Source organism: Hemiscyllium ocellatum, chromosome 5 (assembly GCF_020745735.1).
Source record: "Hemiscyllium ocellatum isolate sHemOce1 chromosome 5, sHemOce1.pat.X.cur, whole genome shotgun sequence".
NCBI classification, from domain to species: domain Eukaryota; kingdom Metazoa; phylum Chordata; class Chondrichthyes; order Orectolobiformes; family Hemiscylliidae; genus Hemiscyllium; species Hemiscyllium ocellatum.
In genome coordinates this window covers 16,649,894-16,669,589 of record NC_083405.1, presented here as the reverse complement: position 1 = coordinate 16,669,589, position 19,696 = coordinate 16,649,894, and the positions used below count along the sequence as shown (strand labels likewise).

The window sequence follows — 19,696 nt, the reverse complement described above, 5'->3', positions numbered from 1 at the left end:
CAGCCAAAGTCACAGGATTTCTCCAAAATCTGACACCATAGCCAGAAATTTCAATTTACACCCCCTTCCTAGAAGCATAGACACTTGGGGTCAGATTTCCCTTATTGGTTCCAGATAATGGAGAAATCCCAGCTCTGCAAACTGGACTTATGAAAATAGCTGACGGCATTTCCCACTTTTTGCCTGCAGGAGTGGGCAATGGTGGATGGATTGGGAGTCAGATAGGGCACTCTAGGAGGAGCAGAGGAGGCTGAGGTTTCTGAGGCAGGCTGGGTAGAAAGCCTGTTTCACTGCTTTGGCGCTGTGTTGAAAGTTTACAAATAAGATTTAAAACATTAAAAAAAACTTGCTGCTCTTACCTTCTCACTCTCCATGCCTCTTCCTCGACCAGTTGCATTACCCGAGCTAAGGCTCGTTGCGAGAGATCCCGGGTTCCAATCCTGGACGAGCCCGCGTTTCTGGATTTGTGCAAAAGTGCCCGCTTAATTTTCTCAAAAAGCATTATCCAAGCCCTTAACCATTACCTTAAACATTCATTCTTTTGAACATCCATGCACAGTGACACAATTGTGAACTATCCTCAAGATACACTCCAGTAACTCATCAAGCATGTCCAAAAATGCAACCATCTTGATAATCTTACGAGGATAGACTGAGTAATTTAAGGCTGTTTTCATTAGAGAGAAGAAGGTTGAGAGGTGACTCAAATGAAACATGAGATAATCAGAGGATTAAATAGGGTGGACAGTGAGAACCTCTTTCCTTGGATGGCGATAGCTAGCACGAGGGGATATGGCTTTAAATTGAGGGGTGATAGATTTGGACAAATGTCAAAGGTAGTTTCTTGACTCAGAGTAGTAGGGTTGTGGAACGCACTGCTTGCAACAACTCGCCAATTTTAAGGGCATTTAAATGGTCATTGGATAACATATGGATGAGAATGGAATAGTGTCATTTAAATGGACTTCAGATTGGTTCCACTGGTTGGCGCATCATCAAGGGCCGAAGAGCCTGTACTGTGCTGTAATGTTCTATGATAAGAACAACAGATACAAGGAACTATGTCAGTTTTCCTTCAGTGTTACTCAGCCAAAATCCTGGAATTCCCTCCTAACAGCACTGTGGGCATATCTGGTTCTATTACGGAGGTCACCATCATTTCCTCCAAGGCAATTTTGGCCTTGCTATCAGTGCACTCATTCCATGAATGATTGAAAAGTAAGTGCGTTTATGCACTATTTACGCACAAGCGGGGCTACATTTCACAATTCCAAAGAATGTTTTACCTTTCCCAAAGCTGTCTTTTAACTCCACCAAAGGCACTTTACTTCCCCCACAGGTAGTTGGGACCTTTTCTCCCAAAGGGGTATTCTGACTATTCAGACAAAATCATTTGACAAGGGACTTGGCCTTACCTGGCTTAATTTCATTTTGAGGTCACACACTCCAGGTATTCCAAGATAGTTTAAGTGGCCAACTACTTCCAGGAGCCATGCATGCCTGAACAGTAGACCACCCCAATCCTGCTATCGTGAAGATGAACAGGTTTGAGAGTTGGAATTCCTGACTTTGTCCTGCATTTCCATCACAGTGGGAAGGCTTCATGTCTTGGTGAAAGCCTGGGCTTTGGCTTCTGTTTCAGTTCAGGACTGTCCTTGACTGTAGGCGACAGATTTACCCTCGGACTACAGTTGAAGCAGTTAACTTCATAACTTTTAAAGAGTGTTTGGATGAGCAATTGAAGTGATATAACGTTCAAGCCAAGAGCCCAGTGCGGGAGAGTGGGATTAGACAGTGTATTTTTGGCAGTACAGAGTGGATGGGTTAAAGGGCTTCTTCTATACCTTATGATTTTGTTTGTACCAAAACCTTGTTTAGAAAGAGTATTTATCAAAAGCAAAATGAACTATATTCATTGCAGAAGATTAAAAAACAAAGCTAGCCAGAAACTATTGATTTTAAAATGCCGCAGTAATGTAATGACATTTCATTAGTGAGGTCTGGTCTGATAATATTAATGAATTTTCTATCCCAATAAAAAAAATTGGAGAATACCTGTAGAGTCGATCAGGGCTCAACACAATGTAAGCATTTGTGACTTGTAAATTACCTTTTTTGCAGAACTGTTTTTATTCTGCATTAAAAAAATAGGTTTGCATTGGTGACTTGAGATTTTACTTCCATTGATAATTTTTCCTCAGAGGGGACGGAATGAAGGACTTAGCAGTGGAACACTGTCAAAATCCTCTTCATCAGGAATGCAGAGCTGTGGGGAAGAGGAAGGTGAAGAGGGGGCAGATGCAGTGCCACTTCCTCCTCCAATGGCAATTCAGCAACACAGTCTTCTCCAACCTGACTCTCAGGATGATAAGGTAAGATGTCACCATCACATCCTCCATATACAGTCAATGAAAGATAAATTGAAACCGTTCTAAGGTAATATCTGTCAGACATTTCTTTTAAAAAAGCCAAGCTTGTAAATGTAATTGGATTTCAAGAAATGTTCTTAAGGTTTGCTTTCTTCCAAAAAAATATTAAAGTGAAATAAGCTATGTATTAATTTTAACAATGCAAGTAATGTCAGTAAAGAAACAATTCTGATTTTTTTTCACCTATGTAAAGAAGTGTTGGAAATCTGGCTTGCAACAGGATAAATTTCCCAGTAATATTATAATTGTCAAATTTCTAACCATACGATGCATGTATAAATGGTGACTACTCAGTGTTATGACTGATGTTATACAATGAAAGATAAATTGTTTTCATTGTATTTAAAATTGAAGTTTACATCAGTAGCTTTGACATTCATTGCTAGATGTTTTGTAACTAGTTATCCTAGTCTGTTTATTGCTTCTCACAGATTTGTGGTTACTGAATAATAATTATTACGTAGAGTATCAATATAGTCTGTTCTCTGTGTGAAAAGATAACTTATATGCTATAACTAATTTGCTTTGTTTTCTCTTTTTAAATGTCCTCTTATCACAGCATTATGTTGATTTATGTTCTGTCTCTGTATTTTCTCAGTTTCCTTATCTTTCTATTTAAATCATTATACTACCCCAGTCTTAGCCCTTCTGTTCTTTAATTGCTTTTGTTGTTTCTATGCCATATTGGACGAAACTTGTGTGAAGCTTGCTTTGTTGCAAGGTTCAACTTAGTCATGTCAGTCTTTTTTCTCCAAAAAAAAGAAATTTGGAAGTCGTTTGTTGTGTCAAATGAACCTCCTGTGTCACAAATATCTTTCCTTTTCTATTATAAGTCAGTTTGTGGAAATCTAGTCTTTTGTGCACTATTGGTACATGAAACCCATAAAGGACATGTACTTGTATTTTACTCTGATTAGCTAATTGTCCCTACCCAGAATTCCTTATTGTTGGTTCCCACAATATTCTACCAACCGCATGCAATCCATACAATTAGACATAAGTTGACGTCACATTGCTTTTGAGGCCAGAGATCTCCTAAATTCCTGCAGTCCTGGTCTGGAATCAAATCCATGCCGAATATACTTAGAGGATACCTCAGAAATGGTGAGACTTGACCCGTTTTTAAAAAAACTCAGTAATTGTTTTCTAGAAATGTCTGGATAGCCTGCATAAATGATTATATATTGTATTTTCGTAGTGCTATTACTTTTTGTTATCAACACTGGAGTTCCCAGAAAGTCACGTTATTCTGTCAATGAGCACTCTTCAAATCTTCTTCCTCAGACATCATCTCGTTTGTCAGTCCGCCCTACAAGCTCAGAGACACCCAGCGCAGCAGAGCTTGTTAGTGCTATTGAAGAACTTGTGAAGAGTAAAATGGTAAGAGATATGTTGTAGAGATCTTCAACGCAGAGAAAGTCCATTCAGCCAATTGTGTGTCCCACCCCAGTGAAAAACAGTTGCCTAAGTATTCTAAATTCCATTTTACAGCAGTTGGTCCGTAGTCTTGTATGCAATGCCATTGCATGTACACATCTAAATACTCCTTAAATGTCATGAGGGTCACAGGGTCACATAATAATTGATTGTCACTGTTAAAACTCAGGCTCTTGTTTCAACTCAGTGGGGTAGTTTACTGGAAATCGAGCCCACTATTCCCAGACTTGTCACAAAATTTAAAGATGTTATAAAATAAGCTAAGATCCCCAATTTACTTTTCTCTGTCTCTTTGTAGGGTACAAAGATGCAAGTTGATACAAAGCACAAATCAGGTTTCTGTACATAACAAAAATTGCTATTTATTACGAGTAATTAGATTCTAGCTACAGGCAAATAGTTCTAAAGCCTTGGCATATAACATTCCAAATTAAAATTCTAGTTCCTTTGGAAATTCCCATTACAGATACACAGACTGACATACAGACAAGGTTAAAAATTGTAAAAACAGTTCAGTAGTCTTTGTTCCCAAGTTCTTTTGAGATGATTCTTCTGCTGGATAGTATTTTGCTTTAGTCATCTTTCTCCAGATGCTTCCATTTGTTGGTAAGAGTCATAACGTGGCCACTTCACTCATAAAATGACCCTGACGTATCCGTTAAAAGTCACAGTTTGTAACAACTGTTGCAGGAAAGTAAAACTGTCTTTCTTCAGGTTTACAGTGAGTTCTGACTCCAGGGAATTGAGAGGCTGTTCCTGTGCTGATGAGAACTGAACACCACCTCTTTGTAATTGGTTCCTATCTCTGAGCCACATAGTTACTTCAGATCTAATCACACAGTTGTTGACGGCAAGAAGTCTCTTGTCATTCGTAATTGGTTGCTAACCCAAAGCAAAATCAATTTTGTGTTGCCAACAAAAGCTATATCTGCATACCATCTCAGCTCCAAATTTTCTGCAATTTAAATTTCAATTACTGCTTAATAAATGATTGTTTATACAATGTCTGTCATAGTTGTCAGGTTATTAACTCTCAAAACACACAGTTGCTCTTTCAAACACAAGTTTTAAAACTTTTTCATTTCAGTTCACAGTCTTTAAATACAAAATGAAAAAGACATATTCTTTACATCCTTCAAACACTTTGTTACCTCTCAATATTATCTTTGAATACTTAGTCCGATAGTGGATATACTAATTCTTTCTGTGAATGTGCAAGAAGTTGAGAACTAGTTATATGTGGTCTAAATTTTGCTATTCTACATTTATACTTAATGTGATATTTTAGTGTTGCATAAAATGCAAGTTCCTAGATGGAAATGAAATACTTTCCAATAATTGGCAACCACTGTCAGATTCAGATTAGCTAGTTGCAAGAAAATATCCTGTTCTGCTCCAATAAAATCTCTTATCTCCATCTTCACAACATTCTATTATATTGAGAATTTTGTATTGCTCCTATCTCTTTCCCTCATAATTCCAAGTGTGCTTCCAATTTCATCAATTTCTTCCAAATTTCAAGCACTACAGTGGTTTTTGGCCCACAAGATGTGTTGGACGTGGCTTTCACCTTAATAATCAAGATTGGAATTAAACTTGGGTCTGAGTTATGAAGAGCACCGAGTGTAAAATTCAACATTATTCATCAACAAATGATTCTTTGCCATTATGTTAAAATGCTGCATTTTCCTAGATAGTAGCTTTGTGGGAATACCTTCATCTATGCAGCACGTTAAGAAGAAGGCCAGTCACATTCTGCATAAGAGCATTTGGAGATGGGCACTAAATGTGTCTTTGCTAGCAGTAGCCAGATTCCAAAGAATTATAGTTTGCAAGTTTAGCGTGGTGACAGAGACAGTAGCATAGTGGAAATGTCACTGGACTAATACTCCAAAGGGCGCTGTTCTGGAACTATTGAGAAAAACATCACATCTGGTGAAAATTAAATGCAGATAATAAATTTGGATAGTTATTGATATTTATTTTTTGTAAAAAATCCATTTGGTCCAATCATGGCCTTTTAAGAATGGTAATCTTCCCGCACCTCCTTACCCAATCTGGCTTGCATATGATCAGCATTCCCTTTATTTTTCATTCTGGTTGCACGATCCTCCAAGGCCTGAGGGTAACAGCAACGTCTAGAACCGGATGTCAATGCCACGATCAGTGTGCTGATGTCATGCACCATGTGAAGAACATTGGAGCAGCTCCTTAGAGAGATTGTATAGTCAAAATAATGTTGATGACTGTAGGGAATGCTGCATTTGATTGTATAGTCACAGTAGTGTTGTTGATTTTTAACTGCTCTTTGCAAAGGCTTAACAACCAACACAGTTCAAGGGAAAATAAGGATGGACAATAAAATTGGCCATGGCAGTGACACCCACATTACATGAAAGAATTTTTAAGAATTTAATTAAGCTGCTTTAATTTTTTTCTTTAATTAGAGTTCCTTGTTACAGCAATTAAAAATATTCAATACCTTTTTCCCTTCACCCACCCAAAAATAATTCAGGCATTGGAGGATCGTCCAACGTCCCTCTCTGTTGATCAAGCTGACAGCAGCAGTCCGTCTTTCAACCCATCTGATAACTCTCTGCTGTGTACTTCTTCCTCCTCTCCCATTGATGAAATGGAAGAAAGAAAATCTAGTTCATTGAAGAGGCGTCAGTAAGTCTTTTGTGGATTTACCAATAAACATTTTGATTTTGATTTGGGAAATACATTTCAAGAAGATTAGTTTCAGACTATAAGGCAAACAGTGATGATTTGGCAGTCTTCAGTATGTTTTGTTATTGACTGAAGCATAAATGAAGCGTTAGACATACCTTTGTGATATGGGCTAGTGAACATTCATACTAAAAATGAATTATTAATTTTTGTCAAGTTTTAACTTTATGGCCTTCATTTAATGTTGTGTAAAAATAATTAAATACCATCCACTTGCAACTTCTTAAAATGTTGGTTCAGCCCTTACACTTAGTGATAATCAGAGTTTGCTACTCCACATTTGCTGCAGCAATGCACAACTCCGCATTTTTGATTGAGTCTTTCAATCCTGGCCTCTTCAGAAATCTGGAACACATCCTCAGTCAGAGATTTTCCTCAAAGTGCTGGAGTGTTTAGGGTGTGTGGACAAGGCACACCTCTTTTTACAGCATTAACTGCTGTAAGTAAGTTTAAATGTTCAGCGTGAAGTTAGTGAAAGGTTCAAAGACCATCTAGAGCACATCAGGATGTGGATTTGAACCCACAATAAGATCAGTTGTGATTTTATTAAATGGCAGTAGAAGCTTGAGAAACTGAATTGTCTACTCCTGCTCCTAGTTGATATGTTTGTGTTAATTAGCATGGTGAGTAGATAGCTGAGGTTACTGAAGACAGGTGAATCAGATAAGTGGGTAGGATAGTAGGTAGGTGAGGTGATAAGTGGTTGATAAGATTGGGAGGACTTGTCAGGTTGAGTGATAAGTGGTAGACAGTTCTGGGGACTTGTTAAATTTGATTATGGAGATAGCCACATTGGGTCAGGGATTGTCAGGGAGTCAAGGGTAGAGTTGAGGATCATGTGAGAGATTGGCCAGAGAGGTCAGCATTATGGTTGCCCAGCAGTGGAATACTCAGATTATTTCTGTCCCAGCAGTTCCTGGATAGCTATCTAGCGAGGTTCTGCAGAACTGTCTTGAGTCTCTAATTCTAACTCAGAGTTGGAGACTTTTTCAGAGGATCCAAGGAAGGAGGGCAATTGCCCATTGCGAGTTTAGAGTTATGGGTAATTCCCACAACGTCAGTGCATCAGGATTTCCCCAAGGTTCTGACATCATCTTGGTTGTAGTTATCTGGAGACCAGAAGATTGGGGCCATCGTCTTAATCTAAAATTGAATGCTTTTCGCTGTGACCTTATTTCTTCTCTCAGAGGATAGTGAATCTCTGGAATTCTTTCTCTCTGTAAAGGTTGGGTCATTATGTAAAATCAAGATTGAGATAGATCTTTAATCAGTAAGGGAATTGAGCTTTGAGGAAAAGGTGGGCAAGCAGACTTAAGAATGATCAAATCAGGCATGATCCCATTGGGCCAAATGACCATTCTCATGTGTCTTAAGTACTTACCTGTATGAAGTATTTGATGTGAGATAGCAATGTTATATAATGCTTATTTTTATGATCACCTTATCTTGGTCTTCTAGTTATGTCTTACAGGAGTTGGTGGAAACTGAGCGGGATTATGTACGAGACTTGGGGTGTGTGGTAGAGGTAAGTTTGTTTATGATTCGTAAGAGCCAGCTTTGTGCATTTCAACCATTTCATGTGACTGAAGAATGATAATGTCCATTTTTTAAAAGCAACAGATGGCATATTTATAGAGGATATCTGGCATAAGCTCCATGGTGAAAATTTCAAACTGTTGAGGTAGCAAACATGGAGTACAACATGACTGATTCATACTAACTAACTTGGTCTGGAGTGCATCAACTTAACTGAATCTACCTCCCAGAGGTTTTGCTGCACACCAACTGTGGTATTACTGCAACTGATGCATGCTCACATATCTGTTTCTATTTGAACAGATAAAATTTGGCTTCTAATTGCTCATAATAAATAACAGACAGGAATCTCTGTGCATTTTTAATCAATATTGCAACTCGCCTTCAACACTGTTATATGTAGGCTGTTAATTAGCTTCAGCTTCACATTCCTTTGTCAAGAGTGACAAAAATATATTGTCCTATCAGTGTAAAAACAGAAATGCCAGTCAGTGCTAGGAGCTCATCAGATTTTATGCTGAAGGTGGCCAGGTTGGGGCAAAGGTAGTCAAGAAGTCATGGATGGAATTGGGGATTGTGCGAGAGATTGGTGGGAGAGATCAGCATTATAGTTAAGCAGTAGTTAAGATTAGGAATATTTTTGTCTAACAGTTCCAGGGTAACAATCTAGCTAAGTGCTGCAGAACTTTCTTGCATCTCTGACTCTACCTCAGAGTTGGAGACTTTTTCAGAGGATCCCAGGAAGGAGAGAAATTGCCTATTGGGAGTTCAAAAATTCCAGGTAATCACCGTTAAATCACCAATTCAGTATATCAGTTGCACACTGACGTTGCTGCTCTTTTCCTTTGCAGCTAAATACATGCATTTGCATCTCCTTGAATTCAAAGTTTAAGAGAACAAAGAGTGTTAATTTAGGCAATGGTTTCTCTCTTCAGGGCTACATAACAGTGATGAAAGAAGACGGCGTCCCTGATGACATGAAGGGAAAAGATAAGATTGTGTTTGGTAACATACACCAGATCTACGACTGGCATAGAGAGTATGTAGACTTATTTTTAGTTTTTGATGCTTATCATTGTAAACAAATAAAATTTGTCAACGTATGCACTCGTTGCTGAGTTAAGCACTTTTATATCAGACTATGTGCACAAACATGCCTCAGAACGTGCACATTAGAAGCAGGAGTAGGCCATTCCACTTCAAAGACAATGCTATCAGCACCTTTTGACGAAGAAGGTTTCAAACACGTGCAACCCTCTGAGAAAAATTCTCCCAATTATTTTTATATAAATGGGCAACCCCTTATTTTTAAACAGATATCCTCTAGCTCTCGATTCTTCTAGAAAAAGCAACATTTTCACGTGTAACCCAACAACTCTCTTCAGGACCATTGTATGTTTTGATCAAGTTGTATCGTGTACCCCACCGCCACCCCAAAAGAAAACACCAGACTGGCAAATCTCCTGTGAAATTCCAACACAATTACGTCACTCCTTAAATAAGGAAAATAATACAAAACACAGCAGTCTAGATGCAGTCTCATCATAAAACTATAAGGTATAGGGGCAGAATTAGGCCCATCAAGATTGTTCTGCCATTTAATCCTGACTGCTATGTTTTTCAGCCCTATTCTCCTGCCTTCTGTCCATAATCTTGATACCATGCCAATCAAGAACCTATCTATCTCTGTCTTAAGTCTACTCATTGACTTGGCCCCCACGGCCATCTATGGATATGAGTTCCATAGATTAAGCACCCTCTGGCTGAAGAAATATCTCCTCATCTCAGTTCTATAAAGTCATCCCTTCACTCTGAGGCTGTGCCCTTGGGTCAGTGGTGGAAACATCTTCTCTCGTCCACTCTATCCAGGTATCTCATTATTCTGTAAGTTTCAGTGAGATGCCCCTCATCTTTCTAAGCTCCATTGAGTATAGGCCCAGAGTCTTCAACTGTTCCTCTCATATCAAGCTTCTCATTTCTGAGATCATTCTTATTAACGTCTTCTGGACCCGTTTCAGTGCCAGCATGTCCTTCCTTAGACACTTGACCCAAAACTGTTTTCAGTATTCCAAATGCGGTCTGACAAGAGCCTATACAGCCTCAGCAGTACATTCCTCCTCCTGTATTCTAGCCCTCTCTAAATGAATGCTAATATTGCATTTGCCTTCCTAATTGCCAACTGAACCTGCATGTTAACCTTAAGAGAGTCCTGAACTGGACTCCAAGTCCCTCTTGCTTCGGGTTTCCAAAGCCTTTCCTTGTTTAAAAAATAGTCTATACAATTACTCTTCCTATTAAAATGTATAGCCTCACATTTTGCCACATTGTATCCCATCTGCCACTTTCTTTAATACTTGCCTAACATGGCTAAGTCCTTCTGCAGGCACTCTACTTCCTCAACACCACCATGTTCTCTTGGGCAACTTTGGATGGGCAATAAATGCTGGCCCAGCCAGGATTACCTATTTGCCACAAGTAAATACATTTTTTTAAAAACTGTGCCAAGACATCAAATTTTGCTGTTCAACACTCCAAACTTTAAATAATTCTTTTTACTTAGATTTTAGCAGTATCTCAGAGATCTCTGGGATGGTTTGGAAAGTTTTGGATCACTTCATGTATGCCTTAATGTCCAGCTTTCCAAAGTGTGTCAAGATCATCCCATGCCTAGGGAAGCATTTAGTTCAAATTCAGATGTGGGTGAAGTTTTAATCCAGAAAGGAGCTAGACCCGACTTTCACTTCCGTTGATTAAACCTTAAGCTACAGCTATTTCAGAGCACGTTCCACACCTGAAATCTTATTTCAAAAGATGACAATGCTATACTTAATATCATGACACTAACATCAGCAAAATGATGCAACCAGTACCATTCAATCATGTCATTTGGTACTGATGTCCTCAATGAAACAAATGCTTACTCGTTAACAACATAACTTTCCTCCATGAATGTTAAATCTTCAAATGGCAAGAAAAATACCTTATGGTGGTTTATATTGCCAGACCAATACTGAAATAATCCAAAGCTAATCTTAACCATTCCACCCTTCCTTTAGCCCTGTCTCTGCATTGGTTCCCTGTGGTCAAACATTCCACATCCACACATCTCTCAGGGTCAAGAAATTTCATGTAAATTCAACTGTATTTCACTCTTTATAGATTTTTAAAATCAACTATTACTGCTATTTAATCAAATAATTAGTCTTTCCTGAATTACTCCATCATAAAATCTTTTTGTAAGAATATAACTTTTAATGGTTAGTTGTAGCAGCCAGGACAAACAAGTTGTGAAACTAAGAGGTACCATAATCTGCTGGCAAGTGTTTTCTCCCCGTCTTATTATGAACCAGATCTAAATGGAACATCCATCAACCACCTTCATAATTGCTGGTGAAAAGTTGATTCTCAAAGTTTATAACTTGGTTCTGAGAACTGCTTAGCCTTCTGATATTATCATAGACCATTGCTGGCTGTGCGTGTCCTAGATTCTGAAATTCCCTTTTTGAACTTCCCTGCCTAGCTACCTTTATTGCATCCTCTTGGACGCTCCTTAAAATGCTGCTTTTACCAAGCATTTGGCCACCTATTCTAACAATTCCTTCTGTGGTATTTTGTTCAGTAATCACTTCCATAAATTGCCTTGAGCAATTTTACTAATTTAAAATTGTTATATTAATGTTATTATAGTTAAAATCAAAATGGTGCAGTATTTTCCAGATTTCCATCTGATTCATTTTTCTCTTGAGAAAACTCTAAAAACCGAAAAAGATTTCCTTCATTCTGTGCTGTATGCAGTCTTCAAAAGCTTCTATATTAACATGAACTGATGCCAAAGGGGAAAAATTTGCATTTTGATGTCAAAAATGTAACTAAAATATCTGGGCCCCGGTTTTTTAAATTTTGCAAAAGAATACTCGCCATTCAACTTGCATATACTCTCAAAATTTTAGTAAGCTTAAATGAGCAAGTTGTGGTAACTAGAGAAGTTTTTTCAGTATGGCTCCTGCTCCTAGAGATCTGGGACCTCTGTAAACGGGACAGGTAACCACTGTTGATCTGAAACATGCTGAACCTAAAACAGGAAATAGAAGTTAGAAATATGTTTAGTGTAAAATCATGAACAGAAAGGAATAAAGAATTATTCAATAGATACAAAAGAGGCTAATAACTCAAAATCAAAGGATGATGTTTCACACATACCAATGCACATATGAAGTGCAAATGAGGTAGTAGTGGATGGCACGATGGCTCTCACAGCGCCAGGGACTCGGGTTCAATTCCTGCCTCGGGTGACTGTGTGAGTTTGCACATGCTCCCCGTGTCTGCGTGGGTTGCCTCCGGGTGCTCCGGTTTCCTCCCACTATCCAAAGATATGCAGGACAGGTGAACTAGCCACGTTATAAAGACTCATAGTGTTAAGCGCATTAGTCAGGGACAAATATGAGGAATGCGTCTGGGTGGGTTACTCTTCAAAGGGTCGGTCTGGATGTGTTGGACCGAAGGGCCTGTTTCCATACTGTAGGGAATCTAATCTAATTGACTGTGCCATTCATAATTCACTTGCATTTAATTGGACATAAGCTAACTTTCTGACATATTGTTTTGGTCACAGTAGGAAAACTGCTGTCTTTCATGAGTTTAAAAGCTGCGTTGGTGATTTACTACTACAGGAATGTATTTTGAAAGAGCAGGGAATTATAAAGCAACTTATTGATTTCTGCCCTTGCTGGCAGGTTTGAAGGTGGTATTAACTCATTAACTTCAGCAAACAGGCTTCCCACTGCCTACCTTGCTATCCCTGCTCTCAGTGTGGCGATGCTGGTGTTGGACCGGGCTGGACAAAGTCAGAAGTCTCACAACACCAGGTTATATTGCAACAGATTTATTTGAAATCACAACCTTTTGGAGCAATGAAAAAGGAGCAGTGCTCTGAAAGATTGTGATTTCAAATAAACGTACTCGACTATAGCCTGGTGTCTTGTGACTTCATCCCTGCTCTGAACACATTTTTGTCAATGGCAGAAATGGCATCAGTCACCAACCCTATCCCCCCTCCGAAGGGCTGAACATTAAAGGCCTGATGCACTGCCACCAAGGGTTAACAACCAAGTTGCAGCCTGATATGTTGAGCCTGAGGACCAGGGGCCAAAGGAGAGGACTATCCATTGCAGGACAAATCACCTGGACCTGCCAGAGGATCCTGCCCCCGAAAGTTTAGCCTCATGCTGCAAATTGCCCTTTATCACCCATGGGGCTTGCTAACTAGCACGAGGTGAGGGCCTCAAATATTCACCCACATCCAGCATTGCTTTTCTCTGTCCTGAAGTTCTCAAGACCTCTTAGCTTTCTACTTGCCAGCTGCTAAGGCAGAATCTCTTGATTCAGAAAGACAGAAATCTTGCTTCAGTTCTGACCAATTGCCTGTTAATTGCTGCAAAACAGTTCTCTCAGCTGCTGGCATTTAATCCAATACCTTGTGTAAGTTAGCCCTAAAAGTCAGTATCTGTTTTATTCAATAGGGGAGTGCGCTGATAGCCTTACCATTATTGTTAATGCAGAATTGGAACCATCATGTTGTGACAACATGGCTATTAGTAATGTGCTTTCAGCGATTACTTAACATCAATTCGGTCGTTTATTTAGTAGCAGCTGCTTCAACCTGTTATCTCCGCCATTGGTAAATTTTATTTGGAAGTCACTTCATTATCAAAACACGTAAGATAAGCTTATTTTGCACTTTTTTGACATCTAAAAAATGTTTATCTCAAATTTGTTACTGTGTCAATTCAGAGGGTTCATAACATTTATGCTCTAATGAAATATGATTGGCATTTTAATCTGCCAATCATAAATCAGCATCCATTATTCTTTACTAAATTTATATCTAAATCTCAGGCATATTAGGTTTCAAGCTGAAGTTTTCCATTTGTTCAATGCTTTTTGTGTGAATAGAATGTATACTTTATGGTTCATGGCCAGTCCTGAAGAAGGGTTACACCCAAAACGTTGACTTCACCTGTTGATGCTGCCTGGCTTGCTGTGATCTTCTGGCCTCCTGCCTGTCTATTTTGAATTCCAGCATCTTCAGTTTTTTTTTGTCTCTGCTTTATGGTTCATAGCAACTGGTTATGAGTCACTGCACTTGTTCAATTTATTTAACTTCAGTGAAATAATTAACGCATAGAAAAATAATGATCATAAATTATATTTCCTCTGTTGTTTCATTGTGATCAGGACTCACAACAGTAACCCTTCCTGTGAAAACCTAGTCAGATACTTAAAATAAATCTTCAGTTTCTTTTCATTTTCAATCAACATTCTTGATGGTTGGCTGCTTAGCACCAGATCTCCCTTTGTTAACCTGCCAGATCTCCACCTGCCAGTTCTGAGAATAGCAGCTACTTGGTGTCAGTTCATCTGCAGTGCCCTTAGATCCGTAATTAAGTGCATTACTTTTTGGGCTGGTTCCAGACAGAAAATATCTGTCTTCGTTCTCGTTTTTTTTAAACAAAGCTACTGTCAAAGTTCAATTGTTAACGGTCATGTCACTTGAATGCGAAGGGATATGGCTAAATTCTCACTTGTTGGAGATGGTCATTGCTTGGCACCGGTGTGACATGAATGTGACTTGCTACTTGTCAACCTAAGCCTGAATATTGTTCAGGTCTTGCTGCATTTGACCTGGACTGCTTCAGTATCTGAAGAGTCCCAAGTGGAGCTGAATATTATACAATCATCAGCGAATATTCCCACCTATAACCTTAAGGTAGAGAGAAGGTAAGGATTGAGGAAATTACCCTTAGGAATGTCTGCTGAGTTGTTCTTGAGCTGAGATGAGTGACCTCCAGTGACTACAACAATCTTGCTTTGTGTTAAGTATGCTTCCAACAACAGTGTTTTCCTTCTGAGTCCATTTAAATCTAATATTGCTCTGATCTCTTGATGTCACACACTGGTCAAGTATTGACTTGATGTTACATTCTTTTGGAGTTCTGCTCTTTTGTCAATGGCAATTAAAGGGAAAACTGGAAAACGAATCAAAGTTGCCATTCTTTAAACTCCTCCAACACTTTTAAGAAGTGATACTCCCAACTTCTGGTCGATGTTCAGTGCCATTGTGAGTAATTAATAATCATCATATCGTCTGTCTCAGAGAGATAACTGTGTATAGATATATACAGGTACAGCAGGGACACTAAGTTTGATAAGTCCATTTATTTATTAAGTTTTTAAATGAATGATACACGTTTTTAACTACTGGAGGTACCTCAGTCACTGTCTTTCACTACCCTGGGATCTGTAACTAATCCCAAACATTATTACCAGGTGATTCAGCAGCTAGCCAAGCTGAAACTCTTCTCAGTGTCTTTACCCACTCCTGCTAACATGCGTATCTCCTGCAGTATTATTCTTCAAAGTTCTGTTGAACAAAGGAATCTTCTCAGGATCTTTATACACAGGTCTTTGTGCCATGTATTGTATATGCCTTATTTGGAAGTTTCCATGCACGTAACAAATCCTGAATAGTTTGTCCAAGGGTAGAACTTATTTCGAAGAAACAGCAGTTACTGATTTCCAGCAATCTTAGCAGACCTGAATGAGCTAGTGTAATTCCACTCCCATAACAGCCTGTTGTAAAGCCTCTTATCAGTTTCTATTATTTTCAGCCTAACCCAATAATCAATCATGAAAGAATATTTGCTGCTTCAAATCGCAAGCTTTAATTTTCTATGATTAATTTGGTTTGTATTAATTGCGACTAAACAATAGTCATCAAATTAAATGGCAGAGAAATGCATTTTCACAAAGTTAGGTGTGGATTGGTACAATGTGAGTGAAACGTTTATTACCAGTCAGCCATGCAAGAGGGCAAAGATGGCAACATCTGCACCTCCCATGAAGTTGGTGTGCTATTTGCAATTAAATAAGGGTGATGCCTCACTGTTATTTTAAAAACAAAATATGACCTGGTGTAATTGATGTTTACCTTTTTTTTTGATTTTTAGCTTTTTTCTCGGTGAGCTGGAGAAGTGCCTTGAGGACCCTGATAAATTAGCTTCCCTCTTCGTCAAACATGTAAGTTGCATTTTCTGCAAACAGAAAACATTTTCTTTCTTCCCATCCTTCCATTTTGAATGGATAATTGAAACGCAGAAATCCGATATTGCCAAAGTAACATCAGTAAACCAATTTCAGCTTTCAGTAAACATTCTAAATTCATTCTTAAAAACAAGTTTCCTTCAGCTTTCTTGATGTCATAAATGCAATTCATTAGTACTGGCAAAACACGTGTCCCTAATAGGCCATAATATATTTTATGATAGATGGACACAGGTCTTAGCAGGTGGAAGTTACAATCATACATTGTCTTTCTCTCACACTAAAATATGTAACAGGCAAACACATTGTGGGAATATTTGCATAATAATGTCAACCAGACAGTTTCCTTAGAACTTCAGCAAAAGCCATGATGATAGCATGCAATCTAAGCTGAAAATATTTTCTCCTATTAGGATAGCTAAGGCAAGATTGTTAATTGTTAATTTTTAAAAATGTACTTCTTCAGTGATGCTGTTACTTACAATCATTTTTATTTTTCACTAAACCACAAAGGAGAGAAGATTGCATATGTATATAGTTTACTGTCAAAACAAGCCCAAATCTGAATACATTGTATCTGAATATATTGACACCTATTTTGAGGTAAGAACTTTGGAAATATTTTAAGTTTTAATTAAATTCTATGCCACTGAACCTTATGAATAATATTTGATATTTCTAGAACTTGAACAAACTCATTTTTATATAATATTTGAAGCGCGTATGTAAATGTGAGCCACATCGTCCAATCAGGGTTGACACTGAACATCTTGATCCTGCTTGCGCCCCAGCCGTTTTATGATTCATAGGCCTTCTGATCCTGGCTCAATCATTGAACAACCAACAGAGCCTCTCCAGGGAAGGAATGCCTAGTGTAAGAAGGGTTGATAGACCCTTTTTTATTTCAGTAGGTTCTGCATTCAGCTAAGCTTTTAAAGGTACAAGTCTTTCAAAAAGCAATTGAATTTAAGGTCTTAGTATCATGACTTCCATTGAATCCTAACAAGCATTCTCTAAATTACATCACATCTGCTGCAAGCTAAAGACCAGAAGATTTGGACCATTCTTTATTTCTTCTGTGGTTTTCCATTACAACATATTGTGACTTGTATGTTGAGACAAAAATGATCACTTTGCATTGTCTTCAGTGTACAGAGTTTCCCTATATTGTTCTCACTTGTCCTTTCTTACCCATGTTTCCCCACTGATTCCACCGGGTGTTGCGGTTTTGTCTCCAGTGTCTCATGCAAAGCAAACTTTACTATTGTTTTGAATTATAGACTGATATTTGCAAAATGCTTTCAACTATTATATCTTTGACATTTTCATGATTGTGGTTGATTAGATTAGACTTACAGTGTGGAAACAGGCCCTTCGGCCCAACAAGTCCACACCGACCCGCCGAAGCACAACCCATCCATACCCCTACATTTACCCCTTACCTAACACTACGGGCAATTTAGCCTGGCCAATTCACCTGACCCGCACATCTTTGGATTGTGGGAGGAAACCGGAGCACCCGGTGGAAACCCACGCAGACACGGGGAGAACGTGCAAACTCCACACAGTCAGTCGCCTGAGTCGGGAATTGAACCCGGGTCTACAGGCGCTGTGAGGCAGCAGTGCTAACCACTGTGCCACCGTTGCTTTACTGTACATCTGCAATTATGTTTAAAACTCTAGATAATCATTCAGAATGTATATTGCTTAATGTAATGCAATTGAGGTAGGGAAGAATAGGACATTGCTATTACATGTATGTTAGAAAAAAAAACTGCTTTAAATCATACTTTTTAATGTCACCTTAAGGACATAAAACAGCGACTTGGTCATCGATTACAACTGACAGACCTGCTAATAAAACCAGTACAACGGATAATGAAATACCAGCTCCTGCTTAAGGTTAGTACATCTTAGGAAACTTGCAATTGAAAGACTATGTAGTATATTAAGGAAAATATATTCAGAATGCAGTCAAGTAATTATTTGACAATGATCATGAACAAAAACCTATGCATTCTTCTCATGACGAGAAGAAAGCGGTTCATGCGGTGTTAGAACAAATTGCCTTTTGCTTTAATTACTATAGAGGACAGTCATTTGAAATCAGATTTCTGGATTAACAATGAAAGTTTTGGCTAATTCTGTTTATCCTCTCTATGCACAGGACTTTCTTAAATACTCAAAAAAGGCTGCTGTTGACACAACAGAACTGGAGGTATTGTCTCAACACATCATTGCCAAAATTAATACTTCCCATATCATCAAAGCATTGTCATTTTATAAGCTAGGTAGTATATTTAACTGCTGTACCCAGAGGACAACATTCTCTATGTAGAACAAGATTTTATGTCACACCTTTAACATAGAAAGACTTGCCAAGGCAATTCACAGAGGTGTAATCAGAGAAAAAAAAGTCTTGTTACTGGGAATTAAGAATATTGTGATCTCTTACGTTCTGTTATATTTTTGAAAGACACAATTTTGTATTCCCTCTGAAGATGACTACTCATGTTTGATCAGTCAGAATGTACTGCAGATTTTTCAGTAGTTATTTCACAGCACGTCTGAAGTCTAATTTTATTAATTGCATCTTGCAAGAAGGTATGCTATTTTATTTACTAGTAACCTAGCTTGTTACTGTTTTTATGATCTGTGAACATATAGCAACTTATTACCTAAATGGTGAAAAACTTTAGACTGCTCAGGTACAAAGGGATCTGGGTGCCCATGTGCACGAATCGTAGAAAAACAGCATGCAAATACAACAAGAAAACAAATAGAAATTTGGTATTTATTCCTGAAGAAATAAAGTATAAAACTAGGGAATTGTTGCTGAAACTGTACAAGGCAGTCATGAGTCCACACCGGAGTATTGCATACAATTTTGGTTCCCCTACATGATGTAGCTATGATGGAGGCAGTTCAGAGAAGTTTCACTAAATTGATTTCAGAGATGAGAGATTTGTCTTGTAAAGAGAGATTCAGCAGTTCAGGCCTATGCTCTCTCTGGAGTTTAGAAGAATGAGAGTAGATATAATTGATCTCATACGAGACCTTGTATATAAGTTGCCAAAAGAAGATTGACAAAGGAGACATAGAAAGGATGTTTCTTCATATAAAACCAGGAATTGCTGGAAAATCTCAGTGGGTCTGGCAGCATGTGGAGAGAAATGAGAGTTAATGTTTAGGGTCCAGTGACCCTTCTTCAGAACTGATGGTAGTTAGAAAAAAGTTGCTTTTTATAAGAATATAGAAAGCAGGGAGAGAGTAAGGAGTAAACAATAGGTGGAAATAAAGCCAAAAGACAAAGAAGAACAGTTCGACAAACAAAGGAGTGAATAATGGTCATTCTAAGAGAATTAATAACAGCTAATGGGGACCATTAGTGGCTAACAGTGGGATGAGTGTAATAGCAGACCATGTGATAACAAGACCTGGTGTGTGGGGTTTGGGGGTAGGGG

General features: G+C 38.4%; 1 protein-coding gene across 5 annotated transcripts in view; it reads left to right on the top strand.

Moving 5' to 3' along the window:
- Positions 1–19,696, top strand: part of LOC132815624 (triple functional domain protein) — a 547,994-nt gene that overhangs the window by 465,796 nt on the left and 62,502 nt on the right. For all 5 annotated transcript variants that reach the window (XM_060824568.1, XM_060824569.1, XM_060824567.1 and 2 more), the window contains 9 exons: positions 2,202–2,372; positions 3,714–3,809; positions 6,382–6,536; positions 8,055–8,121; positions 9,068–9,171; positions 16,139–16,208; positions 16,746–16,835; positions 18,042–18,134; positions 18,400–18,450. In XM_060824568.1, coding sequence (XP_060680551.1) covers positions 2,202–2,372; positions 3,714–3,809; positions 6,382–6,536; positions 8,055–8,121; positions 9,068–9,171; positions 16,139–16,208; positions 16,746–16,835; positions 18,042–18,134; positions 18,400–18,450 — 897 coding nt within the window. The remainder of the gene's footprint in view (positions 1–2,201; positions 2,373–3,713; positions 3,810–6,381; positions 6,537–8,054; positions 8,122–9,067; positions 9,172–16,138; positions 16,209–16,745; positions 16,836–18,041; positions 18,135–18,399; positions 18,451–19,696) is intronic.